This window comes from Odocoileus virginianus, chromosome 3 (assembly GCF_023699985.2).
Source record: "Odocoileus virginianus isolate 20LAN1187 ecotype Illinois chromosome 3, Ovbor_1.2, whole genome shotgun sequence".
In the NCBI taxonomy this organism is placed as follows: domain Eukaryota; kingdom Metazoa; phylum Chordata; class Mammalia; order Artiodactyla; family Cervidae; genus Odocoileus; species Odocoileus virginianus.
In genome coordinates this window covers 50842157-50866240 of record NC_069676.1, presented here as the reverse complement: position 1 = coordinate 50866240, position 24084 = coordinate 50842157, and the positions used below count along the sequence as shown (strand labels likewise).

General features: G+C 36.6%; 1 protein-coding gene and 1 long non-coding RNA gene across 8 annotated transcripts in view; one reads left to right on the top strand and one right to left on the bottom strand.

Annotated features, from left to right (window-relative positions):
* NR3C1 (nuclear receptor subfamily 3 group C member 1) overlaps positions 1-24084 on the top strand; it is a 120845-nt gene that overhangs the window by 92212 nt on the left and 4549 nt on the right. For all 7 annotated transcript variants that reach the window (XM_070465572.1, XM_020911515.2, XM_020911513.2 and 4 more), the window contains exons 4-8: positions 3604-3720; positions 8777-9055; positions 9538-9682; positions 13098-13228; positions 23759-23916. In XM_070465572.1, the coding sequence (XP_070321673.1) occupies positions 3604-3720; positions 8777-9055; positions 9538-9682; positions 13098-13228; positions 23759-23916 (830 nt within the window). The remainder of the gene's footprint in view (positions 1-3603; positions 3721-8776; positions 9056-9537; positions 9683-13097; positions 13229-23758; positions 23917-24084) is intronic.
* LOC110149158 (uncharacterized) overlaps positions 3572-24084 on the bottom strand; it is a 55715-nt gene continuing 35202 nt past the window's right edge. The window contains exons 2-3 of the long non-coding RNA XR_002317378.2: positions 9390-9611; positions 3572-3713 (exon numbers count right to left, since the gene is read on the bottom strand). This is a non-coding gene — a long non-coding RNA (uncharacterized lncRNA). The remainder of the gene's footprint in view (positions 3714-9389; positions 9612-24084) is intronic.

Genomic DNA, 24084 nt, shown 5'->3' with positions numbered 1-24084 from the left:
CATCTGCCCTCTTTCTAGTAAGAAAACAAATTTACCAAGTGGTAGAAGACAGAAACTCCAAACTAAAATGTCTTATTCTCTTATCAAATATATTGACAGGGAGTACATGTCCATGCCTTGTAAACAGTGACCACTAGTTGAAACTCCTCTTTTTATAGATACGATACCCACATACTTATCCAACTTCATACTAATAACCAGATAGAGCATTTGAACTTATGAAGGTACAATGCCCCCTGATTCTGTAGCTCAGATTCTTAATTGTGCTGAAGATATACCTGGGATAAAGAAAACATTATTAGGGCTTCCTTGGTCGCTCAGTGGTAAAGAATCCATCTGTTAATGCAGGAGACACAGACCCAATCCCTGATCTGGAAAGATCCCATATGCTACAGAGCAACTTAGCCCGTGTACCACAACTGTTGAAGCCCAAGCACTACAACTAGAGAGTAGCCCCTGCTTGCCACAACTAGAGAAAAAGCCCATACAATAAGGAAGAACCAGCACAGCCAAAAATAAATATTAGCTTAACATGCACATTCTGAGCTTTTGGTTAGATATAAAGTATTGAAACTTTCTCTGTGTTTACTATAATTTTTTTTAATTGTCCTTCTAGGTAACTGAAGAACAATGATTCAGGGGTAGTCTTATGGGTTAAAACGTTTTCATTATTATAACTGCTTCAACTATGATATTATTTGTTGTTCCTTCTTTAATTCTGTATAACAGAATTATTGGGTTAGAGCTTCCATATCCTGTCCAAGAAAAGAAGCTAGGAAACTTACACAATACAGAAAGGAATAGGAACGACTGGTACAGACACTTGGCACTGGATAACAACTCTGGAACAAAGCTGAATTGAGACCAGTAGTCAAATTCTGTGGCCTTAAAGAACTGAAACTGATGTAGTTAACCATCTACCCCAAATTAATGCTTAACAAGCCCTGTGATTTAACATGTTAGGAAGAAGTGAATTTAGTTTGTTTTATCCAAATCAAGTAGATTATTCTATACATAAAGGATCTTTTCCTAGTAGCAGAACTAGGTATATTCAACCTAACGAATTGATGATTATTATTTTTTCTCTTTCCTTTGAATATGATTTATTTTTGAGAAGACAAATGTCCTGCAATCTTCTGAATACCACCCTCTCTAGTGTAAGGACGTGGAGTCTTAACTATCCAGTGTTCTGTTTAGATATGCTGGTCTTGTGTAGAAGGAGCCTTTCAGTTTTTGCCAGGCTAGCAAATCCTCAGATAGTTTTCTTCAACAAAGGAGGGTACACTGAGGGTAGAGGGAGGTTTTGACAGGTAAAAACTGCATTTCTGCCTCTAAACACATTTAATACTGGGTCCCAGAAGATTTTAGACAGTAACAATCATCAATATCTGGTGTCTAAAAACATGTGAAATAATGAATATATCTCCCTAAGTTACATATACAGTAGTTTAGTTTGCCAAGTCTGTGATTCACCTGACTAATTGCTGGTGACCTTAACATAATTAAGATTAAGCCTTTACCAATAACCATTTAAAATTTGGAAGGGAAGCATACTTTATTTGCATGTGGTGGTGCCATGCTGAATTAAAGTAACTTTCCCTTTGGTACTCTCACCATATTTTTAAACCAGTTTCCTCTTTCTTTAATCCTCCTAAGCATTAGATTCAGTAAAGTTCAGTTCAGTCGCTCAGTCATGTCCGACTCTTTGTGACCCCATGAATCACAGCACGCCAGGCCCCCCCGTCCATCACCAACTCCTGGAGTTTACTCAAACCCATGTCCATCGAGTCGGTGATGCCATCCAGCCATCTCATCCTCTGTCATCCCCTTCTCCTCCTGCTTCCAATCCCTCCCAGCATCAGGGTCTTTTCCAACGAGTCAACTTTTCACATGAGGTGGCCAAAGTATTGGAGTTTCAGCTTCAGCATCAGTCATTCCAATGAATACCCAGGACTGATCTCCTTTAGGATGGACTGGTTGGATCTCCTTGCAGTCCAAGGGACTCTCAAGAGGCTTCTCCAACACCATAGTTCAAAAGCATCGATTTTTCGGCACTCAGCTTTCTTTATAGTCCAACTCTCACATCCATACATGACCACTGGAAAAACCATAGCTTTGACCAGATGGGCCTTTGTTGGCAAAGTAATGTCTCTGCTTTTTAATATGCTGTCTAGGTTGGTCATAACTTTCTTTCCAGGGAGTAAGCATCTTTTAATTCCATGGCTGCAATCACCATCTGCAGTGGTTTTGGAGCCCCAAAAAATAAAGTCTGACATTGTTTCCACTGTCTCCCCATCTATTTCCCATGAGGTGATGGGACCAGATGCCATGATCTTAGTTTTCTGAATGTTGAGCTTTAAGCCAACTTTTTCACTTTCCTCTTTCGCTTTCTGCCATAAGGGTGGTGTCATCTGCATATCTGAGGTTATTGATATTTCTCCTGGCAATCTTGATTCCAGCTTGTGCTTCTTCCAGCCCAGTGTTTCTCATGATATACTCTGCATATAAGTTAAATAAGCAGGGTGACAATATACAGCCTTGACGTACCCCTTTTCCTATTTGGTAACAGTCTTTTGTTCCAGGTCCAGTTCTAGCTGTTGTTTCCTTACCTGCATACAGGTTTCTCAAGAGGCAGGTCAGGTGGTCTGGTATTCCCATCTCTTTTGGAATTTTCCACAGCTTATTGTGATCCACACAGTCGAAGGCTTTGGTGTAGTCAATAAAGCAGAAATAGATGTTTTTCTGGAACTCTCTTGCTTTTTCGATGATCCAGTGGATGTTGGCAATTTGATTTCTGGTTCCTCTGCCTTTTCTAAAACCAGCTTGAACATCTGGAAGTTCACGGTTCACGTATTGCTGAAGCCTGACTTGGAGAATTTTGAGCATTACTTTACTAGTGTGTGAGTTGAGTGCGATTGTGCAGTAGTTTGAGCATTTTTTTTTGACATTGCCTTTCTTTGGGATTGGAATGAAAACTGACCTTTTCCAGTCCTGTGGCCACTGTTGAGTTTTCCAAATTTGCTGACATGTTGAGTGCAGCACTTTCACAGCATCATCTTTCAGGATTTGAAATAGCTCAACTAGAATTCCATCACCTCCACTAGCTTTGTTCATAGTGATGCTTTCTAAGGCCCACTTGACTTCACATTCCAGGATGTCTGGCTCTAGGTGAGCGATCACACCATTGTGTGTGATCTGGGTTAGAAGTCATAATAAAATAGTAATTACAGAGGTCTTCTGTAATGGTTAAGAAACTGTTTAAAGCACAATTTAAAGAAAAGTTTATCAAGGAAGAGGCAGTGACTGGACAGGGGCAAAAAGAGAGTTTGAGGGGTACTTTCTGCTTCTTAATAAGTTTCAGTTTATTAGGTGACAAATTTATGACTTGTGTACTTTTCTGTATGTATAGTGCAGTAACTTTTTTTTTAATGAACAATACGAAAGACTTTTTAAGTTGACTGTATTGGATGTACATTATGCCTGCCTTAATCAGTGCCTTTGGTCCTTGGCTATGTTCCACCCAAAACAACAAAAAAGAGCCTCCCCATAAAAGTATCCTTTAAGGACTGAAAAATTTTAACAGTGCCTTTATTTTCCATACAGGACAGCACAATTATCTTTGTGCTGGAAGAAATGATTGTATCATTGATAAAATTCGAAGAAAAAACTGCCCAGCATGCCGCTATAGAAAATGTCTTCAAGCTGGAATGAACCTGGAAGGTAATGTAAATATTGAAAATGAATTGTCTTCGCATCATATAAAAATTTATCACTTTTTAAAAAAATACATAAGCAGATTTAATAATTAAAAGTAGGATTTTTAAAATGAGTATTTCATATTCTGCTTATTACATAGACTGACTTCATTATAGCCAAACTATAAACGAAGAAAGAAATCATGTAATAATGAAGCTTGTAAGACTTGACGAAACATTACTTTGGTCTTTATTTCTTTTTTCAAACTCAGTTGCTAGGGTTAGAAATGTAAATATATCTGTTATAGAAACATGTCAGAATTATTCTGTTATTTACCTTTTACTTTGCATATACATGTATATATCAATCTTTTATTTCAAATCTACAGTGGGGAAAAAGTGAAAAAAGCCTTTGATGGGTTTTTTTCAAGCAAACACAAAATCTGAAACTAGTTATGAATGAGTTTCATATTCCTGTTTATATAACAAGTATAATTAACATTGATCTCATTATTTGAAATCTTTTCTCTGGGGGAAAAAGTTTCAAATTTTGCTTTAGTTGAAGGTGGCAGTGGTGTACTTCAATTCATCAAGTTTTCACCAAAGCAGGCATTAGACATAAAATGAATAAAACAGTGTTTGTATTCAAAATCAGTAAAATAGTGCCTGTACTCAAGCACTTTTATTGTGTAGTTCGGTTGCAGAGTCAATCACAAAATCATACAACACACTATGAGACAAGTAGGAGCAAGAGGATGGTCACCTGATTATGTCCTAAAAGGCAAAAAAAAAAGCCAACACTGAGTTTTAAATCTAGAGAAGTTGAGTAGGAGTTAGATGGAAAATTGGGGCATAGACAGGATCAGACTTGAATTTTGCAAAGACTAATCTACGAACAAAGCTAGTGGAGGTGATGGAATTCCAGTTGAGCTATTTCAAATCCTAAAAGATGGTGCTGTGAAACTGCTGCACTCAATATGCCAGCAAATTTGGAAAACTCAGCAGTGGCCACAGGACTGGGAAAGGTCAGTTTTCATTCCAATCCCAAAGAAAAGGCAATGCCAAAGAAGGCTCAGACTACCACACAATGGCACTCAACTCACACACTAGCAAAGTAATGCTCAAAATTCTCCAAGCCAGGCTTCAACAGTACGTGAACTATGAACTTCCAGATGTTCAAGCTGGATTTAGAAAAGGCAGAGGAACCAGAAATCAAATTGCCAATATCCGCTGGATCATCAAAAAAGCAAGAGAGTTCCAGAAAAACATCGACTTCTGCTTTCCACAACAAACTGGAAAATTGTTCAAGAGATGGGAATACTAGACCACCTAACCTGCCTCCTGAGAAATCTGTATGCAGGTCAAGAAGCAACAGTTAGAGCCAGACATGGAACAACAGACTGGTCCCAAATTGGGAAAGGAGTACTTCAAGGCTGTATATTGTCAGCCTGCTTATTTAACTTATATGTAGAGTATATCATGGGAAATGCCGGGCTGGATGAAGCACAGGCTGGAATCAAGATTGCTGGGAGAAATATCAATAACCTCAGATGACACTACTCTCACAGCAGAAAGTGAAGAACTAAAGAATCTCTTGATGAAAGTGAAAGAGGATAGTGAAAAAGTTGGCTTAAAGGTCAATATTCTAAAAACTAAGATCATGGCATCCAGTCCCATCACTTCATGGCAAATACATGGGGAAACAATGGCAACAGTGAGAGACTTTATTTGGCTGGAGGGGGGGGCAAAATCACTGCAGATAGTGACTGCAGCCATGAAATTAAAAGACGCTTACTCCTTGGAAGGAAAGTTATGACCAACCTAGACAGCATATTAAAAAGCAGAGACATTACTTTGCCAACAAAGGTCCATCTAGTCAAAGGTATGTTTTTTCCAATAGACATATATGGATGTTGAGAGTTGGACCATAAAGCTGAGCACTGAAGAATGGATGCTTTTGAACTGTTGGAGAAGACTCTTGAGAGTCTCTTGGACTGCAAGGAGATCCAACCAGTCCATCCTAAAGGAGATCAGTCCTGAATATTCATTGGAAGGACTGATGCTGAAGCTCCAATACTTTGGCCACCTGATGCAAAGAACTGACTCATAGGAAAAGACCCTGATGCTGGGAAAGATTGAAGGCAGGAGGATGAGATGGTTGGGTGGCATCACCGACTTGATGGACATGAGTTTGAGCAAGTTCCAGGAGTTGGTGATGGACGGGGAACCCTGGTGTGCTGCAGTCCATGGGGTCGCAAAGAGTCAGACAAAACTGAGTGACTGAACTGAACTGAATCTTGTATATTGTGCTACTAGAGGAAGGATGAAATCCATGTGCTTCTTCTGACAGAAAAAGAAAAGACACTAACTGATGGTGCTGTCCAGTACACACTGTGTACATGTTTTAAAACATAAAGTAGATTTATGGGTGTAACTACAGTCTAATTCCCCAATCCACACTCACAAGAACATTCTCAGTTCTTCATTACTACTTTGATAGCAAAAAAGATGAGTCCTTTCTTCACCATATTTACAAACATTCATGACACATCAATCACTTAGCCCAGTTTTTTCCAAGTATGCCTACGTTCTTAAACTTGACTACAGAGTGCCAATGTGTTAAACATTGATTTAAAGAAAATGATAAATGCCCATTTTCTTGTAGTTGTTACAAAAGCTACAGAGACTGACTACAAATTCATGTAGATGTTCAGTGCCTGGATAATTTATTACCAAAACCAGATAGTTATTCCTCATTTTTCTTTACATCTCTGTGCATATTTTAGTTTCATTTTCCTTCTCTCTGACCATTTAAATAAAATGGGATTGGTTTATATATATTGTCCTCCAGCCCCAGCTTTACTGCTTTCCTTTAATTCCCCAAGTATTCATCTCAGATATTTTATATTAGAAATAAGTTCATTCAAAGAATAAACTCAACATTTGGTCCTATCACTAAAATACAGTGTGGCTAGTTACCAGTAACATTTTTAGATGCTCTCCCAAATACACACCAAGTTTAACTTTCATCTTTGGAGCTCTAAGCAGTGTTAATCATCTTTTCACATGCTTATTGGCCATCTGTATACTTCTTCGGAGAAACGTCTCTTTAGGTCTTCTGCCCTTTTTTGGGGGGTGGTTTGGGTTTTTTTTGGCAAGTTGTGTGAGCTGTTTCTATGTTTGAAAATTAAGCCCTTGTTGAATCATTTGCAAATATTTTCTTCCTATCTGTAGATTGTCTTTTTATTTCTATTGCCTTGTGAGACTGACCTAAGAAAACATGGGTATGATTGTCAGAAAATCTTTTGCCTGTGTTCTCTTATAGGAGTTTTATGATAAGGTGAGAAAGACTTTAAAATCCTCCAGTTTGTCATTATCCTTTCTTCTGCTCTATTGTAGAGTGTAAGAAAACATATTCTAGACAAATTTAAAGTTATGGAAAAATACATTTCATGATTTTGAGGTCTGGGTGTAAGATACGATACCTTTGGTTGTTTGAAGAGCTTCCTTAATGTATAGGAGCTCTTCCATTTTTGTCATTTCTGTATAGACTTGGACTATGTGAATTCAGAATATTTTCCTACTGTATTTTACTACCAGTTGAGACAGTGATCATTCTTACATAGCACTTAAGGTGTGCCAAGAACTGTTTCATGCATTTTATATATTCTAACTGATTTAATTATCAACAGACCCTATGAGGGTAGGTACTGACATTATCCTCATTTTATAGAAAAGGAAACAAAGGCCCAGGGAATACCTTGCACAGATACCCAGCTACTCAGTGGCAGAGCCAGGATTATATTCCAGCATGTTGGTTTCATATTTATGCTCTCTACTGCACCACACTGTGTCTTCAATAGAGCATGGTAAAATAAATTAGAACATGTCTGTCATGATCGTGTTTCTCCGTTTTGAAATGTTAACTAAAAATTCTTAAATGTTTGAGCACAGAGCACAATAAGAAATGGGACCATTCTACTCAACATAAACGACAGGGTTTGTTTTTTTTCCCCCCCCTTCTAACACTGCACATGGATATACATAGTTCTTGCCCCCACATCTGTCCTCTGCAAACTATGTACTTGGTCATTTTAGGGACAGAAGATAGAATAATTACTTTTCCCTAGCACAGTGGTCTACATACCTGATAACTGAGACAGGCACACTACTGCTTTCATACAACTTACATTCCTGTCCCTCCCTGGAGTTCTGAGTAATTTCTCTTTAAGAATACTGTAATTTGCTTGCTTTGGCCCCACATATAACCAGAAAAGAGTATTTCATTTGTCACTGGAACAAGTAAATTCAAGAATATGAATATGTCTGCTAAAAAAACCTACAGAATCCATCTTTTAATTCAATTATACTGTTCCAAACTAAGTAAAAAATAAAAGTTAAAATGGAAAATATATTTCAAAAATGAAAATAGATATTTTAGGTTTATAAAATCATCAGTTAAAATCTCTTATAAAAGAAATTATACCGAGTGGTAATTTATATAAAGAAATGGTTTTCTCTGAATGTCCACAAAGATTTTAAATCCCATATAGTATACATCATATTAAGGTGAAATGTGGACCTTTCTGCATGCATGATCTCTTGTGCAAGACGATAAACAGCATCACTCTCTTCATTATACCCATAATTTAGACTAACCCTAATATAGTTACTGGTATTACAAACTTAAATTCTTCCTTTCAGTCGATAGTAATTTGCCTTATAAAACTAATACAAGTTTTTACTTTGGAGTGAAATTGAGACAAATTACTTTAATGGAAGAATATGTAAGTGATATGTTTATATTGTTTTAACATAGTAAGATTTAATTTTAACTATAATGAAGTAACTGTCTTATTTGTAGAGGAAATTAAATGAATGGGTTCCCCTTGATTCTTTGCTTTCAGGGAAAAAAATGTGTTTTTCCCTTCTTTCATGTCACTTTATCATAACTGCTACATAAAAGATTTCTCCTCTTTCAAATTAGTTTCAGCAACTGAAATACCTCTTGAATAAACTATGCTGCCCAGACTTTCCCATTACAGCTGATTTCTGTGTATTTTTTTTTAATATACCCACAGCTCGAAAAACAAAGAAAAAGATAAAAGGAATTCAGCAGGCCACTACAGGAGTCTCGCAAGAAACTTCTGAAAATCCTGCTAACAAAACAATAGTTCCTGCAACATTACCACAACTCACGCCTACGTTGGTGTCATTGCTGGAAGTCATTGAACCTGAGGTGTTATATGCAGGATATGACAGCTCTATTCCAGATTCAACTTGGCGGATCATGACCGCACTCAACATGTTAGGTGGGCGGCAGGTGATTGCAGCAGTGAAATGGGCAAAGGCAATACCAGGTAAGATGCAAAAGATACCACCACTAAGGTGTAAACCTTAGAATGTTTTACATAAAACACTCTGGCTCTGTATCACCCTGGTCCCATGGCTTCCTGTCATCCCTACTTAATCTAGGGGTAAAGAGGTATAAATATCAGGAGTGGATTTTTTTAACTTAAATCCACTGAATGAGTAATGTCTGCCAGGACTCTTGGCTTTCTGTTTTGCTTTTTAATATAGCATTTTACTATTTAGTCATATTTACTCAAATAAGCAAAAGGTGACAAAAACTGGCTACTCTTTTTTCTAACATTGAATACTATTAAAAAAAATTACTCAGAGCTTTGGTCTTACCTGTCAAATGGCAAAGGAAAACTGTGTCCACTTAACACTTCATTTCTTCTATTAGTCTTCCAAAACTGTCTTTGGCAGTTCCCAGAGAGAGGATCTTCTCTTTGGCAACGAGAGTGTTTCCTCATACCTTTTATTCCTCTTAATTCAGGATTCAGGAACTTACATCTGGATGACCAAATGACCCTACTGCAATATTCATGGATGTTCCTCATGGCATTCGCCCTGGGGTGGAGATCATACAGACAATCAAGTGCAAATATGCTATGTTTTGCTCCTGATCTGATTATTAATGAGTAAGTCACTTGTGAGTCTTTTTCCCTGTATTCATATTCCTTCAGGACTGAATCAATCCTACCAGGTTATCTTGGAACTGGGCAACCTACCAAGCATCTTGAAGCAGAGTTTATCAATGCTTAAGGCAGGCCAGAATGTACTACAGAGCAAATTACATGTGGTGCTATTACGTACCAGGACATACTGAAGGATATTTTGTAAATAGCATCTCTTGGGGTCAGTAAAGTCTATAGCAAGGGAAAAGGAAACTTACTGTGGCATTGTTTTAATTATATGATCATATTTCAGAAAGGAAACAGCATAATACAATTCATGTTGATCTTACTTTCAGCAGGGACAATGAACAGATGAGGACAACTAGGATGAAGGGCTGACAGATATGGACCCAAAGACAAGAAGCATCTCTTTGCATGGCAAGGCTCACTCAATGTCTATGAGTTGTAAAGAAAATGGGAGAAAACCAACCACACTAAGATCTGATAAATGAGCTATCCTCTAGTTCTCTAGGTCTATGCTGTGAAATATTTCAAATACCTATTCGCCCTTACCCATTGCACTTGTTTCCTAACCAGCTTTCTGCTGCCCGTGTATCCTCCATCATGCTAAGTTTTTCTTCTTAACACACAGGTGTCTTCACTGAGCACTCAGTGCATACTCAGCATGGTTTCTGGCTTTCCAGAATCTGGCCTCACTTTATCTCTTGTTATTATCCTTCACATATTCTTTTTCCCCTCAGATGATCAGTTCTTCAAACATACCCCTAGCTCATGATGGTCATACCACCAGGTAAAAACCTCTCTGTTGTATATCCCTAGCCTTTATCACATTCTACCTTTTATTACTACTTTTGCACTCACAGCTTATCTCCTTTATTAGATAGCAAACAGGGAAGTCACACACACTCACATATGCATACCCACTGATCTGGGCAGAAGGAGATCTGTATTCATGTGAAAAAAAGATTTAATTGTGAGCTCTGGGTGCTGTCGACTATGGGGTCCAAAAAAAAAAAAATTAATGAAAATCTTCAACTATGTTACTGGAATAACAGTCTCACTATACTCAATGTGAGTTGATCCATCATTAGTAGTTCCTGTTCAGAACTGGATCCCATATTAAAAAAAACTATGTCCAGAGTGGCAATAAGTTTAGAAATTAACATCTATTGATGAACAGAGGATGTGTAAAGGAGAAAAGGAATGATGAGGACTGCCTAAAAAGATATCCTATGAAAATCAAGCAGACATATTGTTTTCACTGTTGGGTGTACCAGGCACAAAAATAATGTGTAGAAGTTATTAAAAAAAAAAAAGCATCTATTTGAGCTGAGTGTTAAACAGCAGGGCTTGCCTCATGACACAGTAAAGGTCAAATTTTATCTGTTTAGTAGAGTCTAGATGATACTAGCTCTAGATATTTTAAGAGGCTTAACTGCTGAGTTAAACTTGGCGGTGTATCTCTATTGGTGATACTTATTTTCCAGCACAGTATTCATTTAATCATATTTGAGTACTTAACAAGTGTCAGACACTGTTTTTAAGAGCTTGAGCTATACTACATAAGGCTCTGCTAACATACCAAATAAATGACCAAATTTATTTCAGAGAGCCATAACATAATAGTATGGGGTGCCATAGAAGACCTCTCTAAATATCTGAGAACTGAATAGTACAAAAGAACAAGCTTATAGGAAAGGTAGGGCATTTCAGGCAGAAGAGATGACTACAAAGGCTGAAAAACAACCTTGGCATATGTGAGGAACTGAGAGAAAGCCAATAAGGACTTTCTGTGAGTTTAGAGAAGTGGACAGGGACCAAGTCAAGCAGCATCTTGAAAGCCATGAGACAGAGTTTGTTTTAGGAGCATGAAGAAGCCAGCACTGGGAGGAGAGAGGGGCAGTTTCAAACAGGAAAACCGATTACAGGGGAACATCAAATACTTACCACACTCCTAGTATGTGCCTGCTACAGTATTAGCAGAGAACAAGACAAACAAGGTTCCCTGCCTTTATTGCTTACACTCTAGTTGCGGAGACACAGATAACCATCAAATAAAATAAAATTTGAGTTTTTACTAGACAGAGGTCATTTTCAGAGTAACTGAATGAGGCGTGAAGGAGAAAAGCCCAGGCTTCATGGGTAGAAGCAACATGACAAGAGGCCTGTGAAGGGTGTGCTTTAACCAAACTCTGCCTTCTATTAATTCTATCCTTTTTCGTTAGTAGGCACTGGCATGTGCTTAATCAGGCCAGATCTCCACACATACTTTCAAGTGTCTACTTCAAACACAAATGTCACCCTGACTGACTATTGCCAAAAAAGGACTGCTCAATCCACTGTGCTGTGGCTGAACAAGATTTAAGTTTTTTGATTAAATTTAACTAGTTAAAAATATGTAGCTTATATGTAAGCTTAAACACCTTTGAAATCTCTTAAGTACTTGCTGCTCATTTCAGAATCTGACCATGCTCACTTTAGAAGTTAAAAACATGTTGACAATGTCTATAGTCACTGTCTAAAAAGAAAGTTGAAGTCATTAATTGGGAATAAAAGTGTGGAGTTACGATATGAAACACCAACATATCTTTTATAAAATTAATCTGACTCAGAGTATTTATTTGGGAGGGTACTCAAATTTAGATTTAAACCATCATAGCATAACCTGACATATTTCTTAAAGTAGGAATTACAGAAATTTTTTCTCAGTGTTTGACTTTATTTGAGGATGGATGGCTTACAGAAACAATAGTTTTTAAGTGGGCATTCTATTTCCCATTCTTGTCTCCTTATTTTTTCCTTAAGTCCAAGGTCACTTTTTGTCAAAAAATTTTAAAACAGATCTTATTTTAAACCATGAAGAGACACAGTTTCAGGCTCTTTGTGTCATTTAAAAGGTTAAGAAACTTGAGAGATCTACTTGAAAATCATAGATGTGATCGTAACTGTTGAGAACCCTAACTGAGAATTCATTTTGTAGTCCTTTATTTGGAAGAATATTCAGTCACATAACATTGGTCAGAGGCAGATTTTGGGTATCAGAAAGCCTAGAGTCAAGTTTTATTTCTGACCCTCTCCATAACTATAAACATTATCACACACAGTTGTCTTTAGAATGCAGTGCTATGAAAAAAATAACTTGATTTTCAACTGGGTAAGATTTAAAACTGTGTTGTCTAACTGCTCATATTTAAATACTACAATAAAAGCTTGATTTAAATGAAAGACTGATAAAAGATTCTATAGGAATAAATTCTAAATACTTAAGGAAAGCTTTCCAAAATTCACATCAGAGGGAATTCACATTAATTGCAATAGTTAGATGAGTTAATAAACGTTTTGCAAAATAGAAAAGTACTTTTTGCGGAACAAGAATTACTTCTCTTTAATTCAAACACTTGATATTTGTCTTTCACAGGCAGAGAATGGCTTTACCCTGCATGTATGACCAATGTAAACATATGCTATATGTTTCCTCTGAGTTAAACAGGCTTCAGGTATCTTATGAAGAGTATCTCTGTATGAAAACCTTACTGCTCCTCTCTTCAGGTTGGTAGAACATCTATTCTCTTCTAAAATGAACTTCTAAAATATGTCAAAAACATAAAACGTAGAAGTCTAGAAATAAAGGTTTGTTTGTATACAAAGCACTAAATAATTGATACCAAGTCTACTATTTCCTGGTACTTTAGATTTTCATAAATGTAAAATTTTAGAAAGGCTAAGATTAATAAGATTAGATAGGTATCATGGAGAAATGGAGAGGTATACGAACCACATGGCATGGAGGAGGAAGTCACTGCTGATCTGGAATATCTATAGCCTTCTTCCTTCCTACAACTTTTTACACTTCCACTACAGAAGACAGGCCAACTTGAATGATTTTTCTCTACACTACTGTTCAGTTCACTCACTCAGTTGTGTCTGACTCTTTGTGACCCCATGGACTGCAGCACACCATGCTTCCCTGTCCATCACCAACTCCTGGAGCTTGCTCAAACTCAGTTACTTAGTCAAAAATTTTAGTTATACAATGACTAATAGTACATTAGTAATAGTAATACAATGACATATTTCATACTATATAGAAGAAATTATGGATGGGACCTTAATTTAAAAGCTTTTGCACAGCAAAGAAAACCATCAACAAAGCAAAAAAAAACAACCCATAGAATGAGAGAAAAAATTTGCAAACGAAGTGAACAAGGGATTAATCTCCAAAGTACACAAACAATTCATGCAGCTCAGTATCAAAAATGAAACTACTAAGTCAAAAAATAGGCAGCTCTAAACAGACATTTCTCCAAAGAAGACATACAATGGCTAAACAGCACATGAAAAGATGCTCAACATCACTGATTATTAAAGAAATGCAAATCAACAGTACAATGAGGTATCATATCAGTCAGAATGGCCATCAAAAAATTTAGAAATAATAAATGCTGGAGAGGGTGTGGAGAAAAGGAAACCCTTTTACACTGTTGGTAGAAGCATCAATTGGTACAACCATTATGGAGAACAGTATGTGTTGTGCCTGCTGAGTTGCTTCAGTCTTGTCCAACTCTGCAACCCTATAGACTGCAGCCCTCCAGACTCCTCTGTCCATGGGATTCTCCAGGTGAGAATACTGGATTAGGTTGCTATGCCTTCTTCCAAGGGATCTTCCCAAGGCAGGAACTGAACCTGCATCTCTTACATCTCCTGCATTGGCAGATGGGTTCTTTACCACTAGCGCCACCTGGGAAGCCTCATTATACAGGTTCTTTCAAAACTAAAAATAGAACTACCATATGATCTAGTAATTCCACTCCTGGGCATATAACTAAAGAAAATCATAATTCCAAATACATGCAGCACTCCAGTGTCCACTGCAGCACTATTTATAATAGCCAGCAACTTAAATGTCCATCCACAGAGAAACACATAAATAAGATGTGGTACATATATACAATGAAATATTACTACTCAGCCATAAAAAAGAACAAAATAATGAATATAAAATATTTTGTTCATATAATAATGAACAAAAGAATAAAATAATGCCATCTAGAGCAACATGGATGGACCTAGAGTCTGTCATACAGAGTAAGTCAGAGAAAAGATAACTATCACATGATATTGCTTATATCACTGTGGATGGTGACTGTAGCCATGAAATTATAAAACAACTGCTTCTTGGCAGGAAAGCTAGAAAAACCTAGACAGTGTGTTAAAAAGCAAAGACATCACTTTGCTAACAAAGGTCCGTATAGTCAAGGCTATGGTCTGTCCAGTAGTCATGGTACGACTGTAAGAGTTGGACCTTAAAGAAGGCAGAATGCCAAAGAATTGATACTTTAAAACTGTGGTGCTAAAGAACACTCTTGAGAGCCCCTTGGACAGCAAGGAGATCAAACCAATCAATCTTAAAGTAAGTCAACCCTAAATACTCACTGGAAGGACTGATGCTGAAACACCAATACTGTGGCCACCTGATGTGAAGAGCCAATTCACTGGAAAAGACCCGGATGGGAAAGACTGAAGGCAAAAGGAGAAGAGGGCAACAGAAGATGAGATGGCTGGATGGTACATTACATGTACCAATGTAATGTACATGAACTTGGGCAAACTCCAGGAGATGGTGAGGGACAGGAAGGCCTGGCGTGCTGCAATCCATGGTGTCAAAAAGAGTGAGAAATGATTGGGCAACTGAACAACAGTAACACTGCTTACATACAAATGAAGTTATTTACAAAACAGAAATAGTCATAGTTGTAGGGGGAAAAACTAAGGTTACCAAGGGGGAAGGGTGGGAGGGATAAATTGGGAAACTGGGACTGATATATATATATATATATATATATATACACACACACTACCATATATAAAATATAATAAGAACAGGGAACTCTACTCAATACTCTGTAATGACCTATATGGGAAGAGAATCTGAAAAAAGAGTGGCTGCCTGTATAACTGATTCACTGTGCTGTACAGCGGAACCTAAGAACATTGTGAGTCAACTATACTCCCAATGAAAACTACTTTAAAAGAAAGCAATTATGAAAGAAAAGGACGACCTAAAAAAAGTGAGCTTGAGTACTATTAAAGAATTAGTTAATGCAGCTTTGGAGCTGGACTGTTGGACAGAGGTATCTTATCCAGAAAGGAGCAATGCTATCTTGAAAGTTTACAAAAGTAAACTGGTAATATGAACTTCAGTGAGACTACTTTCAGCAAGCAAAGGCAAACTAGAAAACTTCTGAAAAATACAAAGTATCTTGTCTATATTAGTAAAAATGTAGCATTTTCAACAACTAACGATAGAAGGTCTGTGAACCAGTAGGCATTATAAGCTTTCTAAAATGCGGAGTTGATAGCTATGTACCTCTTCCACATAAGTAGCATTCCAATTTTTTAAAGCCTTCATTCCATTAGTAACTGTGGTTTCAAAGTGGCTAAAAAAATCTATGGATGGTGTACATGACTGTGCTTTATTGCTCAGTCGTGTCCAACTCTTTGCTTGGACCCCTTGGACTGTAGCCCACCAGGCTCCTCTGTCCATGGGGATTCTCCAGGCAAGAATACTGGAGTCAGTTGCCATGCCTTCCTCCAGAGGAATCTTCCCAAACCCAGGGATCAAACCCAGGTCTCCTGCATTGCAGGCAGATTCTTTGCTCTCTGAGCCACCAGGGAAGATCCTTACATGACTATATCTACTTCAGCTTTTCCAAAGCACACATCAACCTTAATGCTATTTTTGTCATTTAATGTCACAGGACTTAAGGAGTATTAGTAATACTCCAAAATAAGAAAATTTTCCACAACCCATTTTTGAAAAGTTCATTTTTTAAGGTTACCTGTAGCAGTACCCTTGTTAAAGCAGTGAGCTTGATACTGTTGAAGTAAACAGTTAAAGTTCTGATAATGAATTATTTGGGTTGATAATATCCAGGTACAAGTCAATGCCAAGATACTAACCTTTTGGTAAAAAAAAAAAAGGATGAAAATATGTATCTTAAGATATAATTAGAGTGCTACCCTGACAGAACACTAGAAGTGTCCTAACCTTCCATTAAGAAATGCTGGACTTAAAAAATTTAACACTACATGCAGGCAGGTACCTAAAGAGATGAGCTGCACTTGAAGCTAGCTTTCTCTTAGAGGGTAGTTGCCAGGACTGGTAAATTAGTATATTCAGTAAATTTAAAGACAAGTGTAATTGGGGAGAAAAAAAAAAAAAGATGGATCTAAAGGCAGATTAGACATATTTGTAGAGACATTTAAACTGAAATATACATCTAAAGAATTTAGCCAGAATCCATTTTTAATGTGCATTTGTGTATATGTAAATGAACAAAGATAAGAGGCATGATTGAGAGAGAAGGTCTACAACAGTACTTCACAACTCTTTTCACGTCATAACAACATTAAAAAAATAGCATTCATTCATAGCACAATGAGGCAAATGAATAAGCTTCCTGCAACCAGTGGTGACCAGCATAGCAGATCATTAACAACACATTAGTAACCCATTCATATGGTGGTCTTATAATCAGAGATCCAAAATGAAAGGTGAAAAGGTACTATACAAAGAGATAATGGCTGGAAACTTTCCAGAACAGCAGCAACTGAAGAAAGTGAAATAATTTTTTTCAAAAAGCTAAGGGGGGAAAATTAAACAACTAGGCAGTTATTACTCCCATCCTCACAAATAAGAAAAAGCCAGGCAAACAATAACTTTTTTAAAGATCCATCTGAGAAGTAAGGTCACAGGACAAACCACTAACATCAAAATCTGGAGAAAGAGGCAAATACAGAGGACCACAGCCAAGATCAGTTTCCTGGAAACAGAAGCTACTGGACCCAGTAACACAGAAACACTTATGGTATCTTTGATGAATTTCTGAAGACCAAGTAAGGAATAGCTGGAGTGTTAAGAACCCTGATATCAGGGATTCTCTGATAGTTCAGTTGGTAAAGAATCCACCTGCAATGCAGAAGACCCTGGTTCGATTCCTGGGTCAGGAAGATCTGCGAGAGAAGGGATAGGCTACCCACTCCAGTTTTCTTGGGTTCCCTTGTGGCTCAACTGGTAAAAGATCCACCCACAATGCAGGAGACCTGGATTCAGTCCCTGTGTTGGGAAGATCCCCTGGAAAAGGGAACAGCTACCCACTCCAGTATTCTGGCCTGGAGAATTCCATGGACTGTATAGTCCATGGGGTCACAAAGAGTCGGACATGACTGAGCAACTTTCACTTCACTATATAAGAACTCTGGAGACCCAGTCTTCAGGGGGAAACCCACAGTTCTCTGGGGTTTACCTTGAGAAACCCCACCAAATTCTAATGATGAAGATCAGAGAAGATCCCCTTTCTACCCTAGGGGAAAGGGAAAATAGATAATTCCAGTCCCCTTTCCTTCCTGTCTCACGTTGAGAGGGATAGTAAAAGGAAGAGAAGACATATCTGAAGCAATAAAGGCTGATAAATTTCCAAAATTAATGACAGACACCAAAATACATCCAGGAAGCTCAGAAAATATCCAGAAACACAGATAAATACCAAAAAAAGATGCACCTAGGCATATTGTACTCAAACTACGGAAAACTAAAGACAATAAGGAAATCTTGGAAAAGGCCAGAGAGGAAAACAGTTTACCTATTCCTTATAAAGGAAGGATATTCTCATTAGAAATCATGCAAGCAGGAAGGTAGTGAGCTATTTACCGTTAAAAGAAAAAGATCACCCATGTTAGATTCAACACCACTGATGATGTTTTAAGGTATCTACAGTACCTATAAAAATAGTACAATGTTATTTGAAAGAAGATGTAGATTAGTTGTAAATGTGTATTTCAAATTCTAGGGCAGCTACTAAAAACAACTTTTAAATGAAGTCATAAGTGATACACCAAGAAGAAACAGAATCACATGAATACCCAGTAAAGACTAGAAAAGGCAGAAAAAGGAAGTAAGAAAAATGAATAGATAAGTTACAAACATGGTAGAGGTTAATGTAGATATCTCAAACAATCACTTTAAATTTGAAAGGCCTAATATACAGTCTTTTTTTTTTTTTTAATGAAGGTCAAAAGAGAATTTGCCACCACAGATTCTCAGTAAAGTAATATAAAGAATATACTCAGGCTAAGGGAAAGCAGTATCTTGAAGATGGAAAACAGAATAAAGAAAGTGGTAAATATTTAGATACATTTAAACTAACTCTGTAAAATAACAGTAATAATGTCTTTGGGAAGTTATAAAATAGAACTAAAGTACACAATAATTACATATAAGCAAAGAAGAAAAAAGGAGCCTTTGAAAAGTTAAAGATGAGTGTTTAAATTTCTTAAAGAGTATACAAAGTACATTATCAAACCATGAGGGCTTTGGGGGAGAACATGGTAAGAAAAAACAATCCAGAAGAATAAAAGGAATGAGCGGAAGCTGAGGGCAGAGGGGAAGCATAAACAAAGGCATGACAGGAGGAAGTAACAAACACACTGATTGTACAAGTAAGTTCAAGTATATCAACAATTTCACTAAATGTAGATGGACTGAATGCTCCAAGATAAACTAGTCTTGCACTTTCTGTATATTTTTAAGAAAACAATCCAACTCTGCTATTTGTAAGATATATATCTAAATAAAGATGTTGAGCTGTAGCTGAAGTAAAAGGATATACTACACATAGTGTAGTATATGGCATCTACATGCCACATAGTATATGGCATTTGTGGCACACTTTCTGTAAAAGGCCAGATGGTAAATGATTTCAGTTTTGCATACACTCTCTGTCAGAGGTACTCAATTCTGCCCCTTGTGACATCAACATGGTCATTAACAATGCTTAAAGAGAACAGGCATAGCTGTGTTCCAATGATATTTTATTTACAAAAAGAGGCTACAGGTAGAAGGGGCCATTGCTGACCACTGTTTTACCCAAAAGCAATCTGAAGCAGCTATATTACTATAAAAGTAAACACTAGGGCCCCCCAAAACAGTTCTATATTTAAAGATATTCACTACATAAAGCATTCTATGCACCAGAAAAATAATTCTGAATATATGGCCCTAAACGACATAAAGCAAAAATCCCAAGGAATATTTGTGGTATTGGGATGGATGAAAGTCTTCTAAATATAAATACTGAGTAGGTTTCTCACGTAATTATTTTTACAATGAGGAAAACCAGCACGGGGAAAAAAGTTATAAATAAGAAATCATTATTTTAAAAATTAGCAATAACTAGATCACCTGTAATATAATCATGTGTAAAAATTAACCCACCACTCCTGATAAATGGCCTTCATTTGCACACTAATACTGGTATCCTAGAAGTGTCAAGTTTGCTTTATGGATTCAAAATATTTTGATATGTAGTTTTTTGTCTAATCCTAATCAAAATCCAATGAGAGTGATATACTACATTAACCAAATGAAGGATAAGAATCTTAAGTGCAGAAAAAGCATTTGACAAAATTCAGCATACATTTATGATAGAAAATATCAATAAACCAGGTATAGACAGGGTACCTGACCATAATAAAGGCCACATATGACAAGCCCACAGCTAACATCATTACTCAATGGTGAAAAGCTGAAAGCTATTCCTCTGAAATAAGGAATGAGGCAAAGATGCCCACTCAAGCCACTGTCAACCTAGTTCTGGAAATTCTAGCCAGACCAATTAAGTAAGAAAAAGAAAGAAAAGGCATCTAAATCATAAATGAAGAAGTAAAAATTTCAACTGGGATTGGCACATCCTGAGTGTTCTGATTATTACTGCCTGTTTAACTGGAAGTAAAACCATTAGGAAAAAAAATATTTTCAAGAAGTAAAACTCTATTTACAAATGATCTGATTTTATATAGAGAAACCCTAAAGATGACATCAAAAAATACTGTTCAAATTAGTAAATTCAATAAAGTTGCAGGATACAAATTCAGTTTACAAAAATCTGTTGTGTTTCAATACATTCATAACAAACTAGCAGTAAGGGAAATTAAGGAAACAATTGTTTACAACTGCATCAAAAAGAATAAAAAACCTAAAAATAAATTTAACCACAGAGGCAAAAGACTTGCACAATGAAAACTATAAGACATTGATGAACAAAACTGAAGAAAACAAAAAATAAACGGACCGCCCATGCTTATGGATTAGAAGAATTAATAGTGTCAAAATGTCCTTACTATTCAAAGTAATCAACAGATAAAATGCAATCTCTATAAAATTCCTATGGCATGTGTCACAGAAATAAATAATCCTAAAATTTGTATGGAAGCATAGGAAATCCAGAATAGCCAAGGCAAACTTGAGAAAGAACAAAGCTGAACTTACACCTTGGTTTCAAACTATATTACAAAGCTGTAGTCATCCAAACAGTATTGTACTGGCACAAGACCATTCACATAGATTAATGGAACATAACTGAGAGCCAAGAAGTAAACCCACAATATATGTATTGTCAATGAACTAATGACAAAGTAGCTAACAATATACAATGGGAAAAGGGCAGTCTTTTCAATAAAGATGTTGGGAAAACCAGATCCAAGAGAATGAAACTAGATTACCATCTCACACCATACACAAAAGTTAACTTAAAATGGATCATATGGACTTGAACATATGTTCTGAAATCATAAAAGTTCCAGAAGAAAATATAGGCAGTAAGCTCCTTGATGTCAGTCTTGAGGTGGATTTTCTGGCTCAGACATCAAAAGCAAAGGCAACAAAAGTAAACAAATGAGACTATATCAAACACAGCAAAGGGAGCCATCAACAAAATGAAGAGGTAGTCTGCCAAATGAGAGGAAGTATTTGCAAATCATGTATCTGATAAGGGGTTACTATCTACAAATAAAAGAATTCATACAACTCAACAGCAAAAGAACTAATATCCGGATTTTTTGAATGGGCTTAGACCCTGAACAGGTATCTCACAAAGACATACAAATAATCAATATGTATATAAGAAGGTGCTTTACATCATTAGTCATCTGGGAAATGCATGCAAATCAAAACTACAATGAAATACCACCTTAACATCAATCAGGATGACTATTATCAAAACATCCAAAGACAAAAAGTACTGGCAAAGGTGTGGAGAAAAAGGAGACCTTTGTGCACTCAGGAATTTAAACTGGTGCAGCCACTACAGAAAACAGTTTAGGGGTTCTTTAGCAAATTAAAAATAGAATTACTATATGACCCAGCAATTTCACTTCAGGGTATTTAACCGTAGAAAACAAAGAAATTAACTGGAAAAGATATGTGCACCCTCACGTTCACTGCAGAATAATTTATAATAGCCAAGATATGAAAACAACCTAAATGTCCACTGGTGAATGAGTCAATGAGATATTATTCAACCATAAGAAAAAACGAAACTTCACCATTTGCAACAACATGGATGGACCTTGAGGGCATTGTGCTAAGTGAAAAAAGTCAAAGAAGACAAATACCACATACATCTTACTTGTATGTGTAATCTAAAAACAAAAGCCCATGGATACAGAGTACAAATTAACAAATATCAGAGGTGTGTGTGTTTGGGGGTGGGGGGTGTTGGGGGATGAGAGAAATGAGTGAAGGGTTTAGAAAGTATAAACTTCAGTCATAGAGATGTAATGTATAGCATGGAGATGTAATGGTGTCTATAGTTAATATGATATTGTATATTTGAAAACTGCTAACAGTAAATTTGAAAATTTTCATCACAAAAAATTAAGTTTTGTAACAATTTATGGTGATGGATGTTACCTAGACTTGCTGTGGTGATCATTCTGCAGTATATACAAGTACTGAATCATCATGTTGTACACTTGAAACTAACAGAATGTTACATACTAATTATATCTAAATTTTAAAAAATAATTTTTTTTAATTCACTGAGAAATAAGTCCACCTGGCAAGTAAGAATTAAAAAGACTTATCCTAAACACACTGCTTTTCCTCTGTTCTAGCATTTTCTAAGATGGCAGTAGAAATGAAGTTTAAGTTTGGAAAAGGATTTGTTCCCCCTCCCTGGAGAGTGGGCTTCCCTGGTGGCTCAGACAGTAAAGAATCTGCCTGCCATGTGGGAGACCCAGGTTCAATCCCTGGGTGGGGAAGATCCCCTGAAGAAGGGAATGGCAACCCACTCCAGTACTCTTGCCTGGAGAATTCCATGGACAGAGGAACCCGACAGGCCCCAGTCCATGGGATCCCTGGAGAGTGCATAATTATAGCTCTAAGAAGTCCTGAAATCCAAAAATCTGCCTAACTTGGTATTGAAACATCTACTTTTACTAAATTCTGATCATCAAATCATTTTTCCCCTAATCATTATTAACACAGAACCAGAGTTCCTTGGAGCACACTTTAAGATATGTAGTATCCACAAGTTATAATCTCTGCAAGACCAAGTGAAACCATGATTAATCTTAATCCTCTGTTCACAGTCCTTCTTCCTAGTATTGTTTCCTGAGGAGTACTGTGAAAAATTGATTTTTTTTTTTACTAATTTTATGATCCATGAGGTATTTTCTGTATTTCTATACATAAGGAAAGGCAGATATTTGCTCCCCAGTAAAGCATACATATAAACCACATAAAAAAAATCAAGTTTGTTTTTAGATTGGAATCATATCAACTCAGTAGGTTAACACATTAATAAAATGTACTGCATGCTGATTTTAAGGTCCTAATTGGTTATATCACAGATATTCCAAGATGTCATTGGTGGAATAAACACTATTGTTGAAGTCATCTATGTCTGTACTAGAATTAAACTTAAGGGCAGAATGACAATCAGTGTATTATTTGTTTGGTCTTCAAATTAGCTTTGTGAACTAAGGAGGAAGGTGTTTACTAGATCCTTTCACAGATGAGAAACAACATGATAAACCCAAAGTTACATCCTCCAATTTTCTATTATCCCATATTCTCATGTGGCTATAGTTTCATAATCCTTCAAAATGCTTATATTTTAAGAATGCATTAAATACAGACAGTGTAAAACATGAAATGATCTATTACTGATAATGTCCTACTTGTATATAAGAAAAGTTATCACAAGAAAATTCTTTAATTGATTACAATTAACCTTTTAGTTCCTAAGGAAGGCTTGAAGAGTCAAGAACTATTTGATGAAATTAGAATGACCTACATCAAAGAGCTAGGAAAAGCCATTGTCAAGAGGGAAGGAAACTCCAGTCAGAACTGGCAGCGGTTTTATCAACTGACAAAACTCTTGGACTCCATGCATGATGTAAGTGTCAAACAAAAAATCCAAGTATCAAAAGAATTTCCTGAGACATGAAGTATGTCCTGATTAATGTATATAATTATATACCAATAGTTTTGGGGTCCCTCCCATTCGTCTATTTTGATGATGGTTTGATTTCAGGCTGTGAAGTTCAGTTTGGCACACAATTCT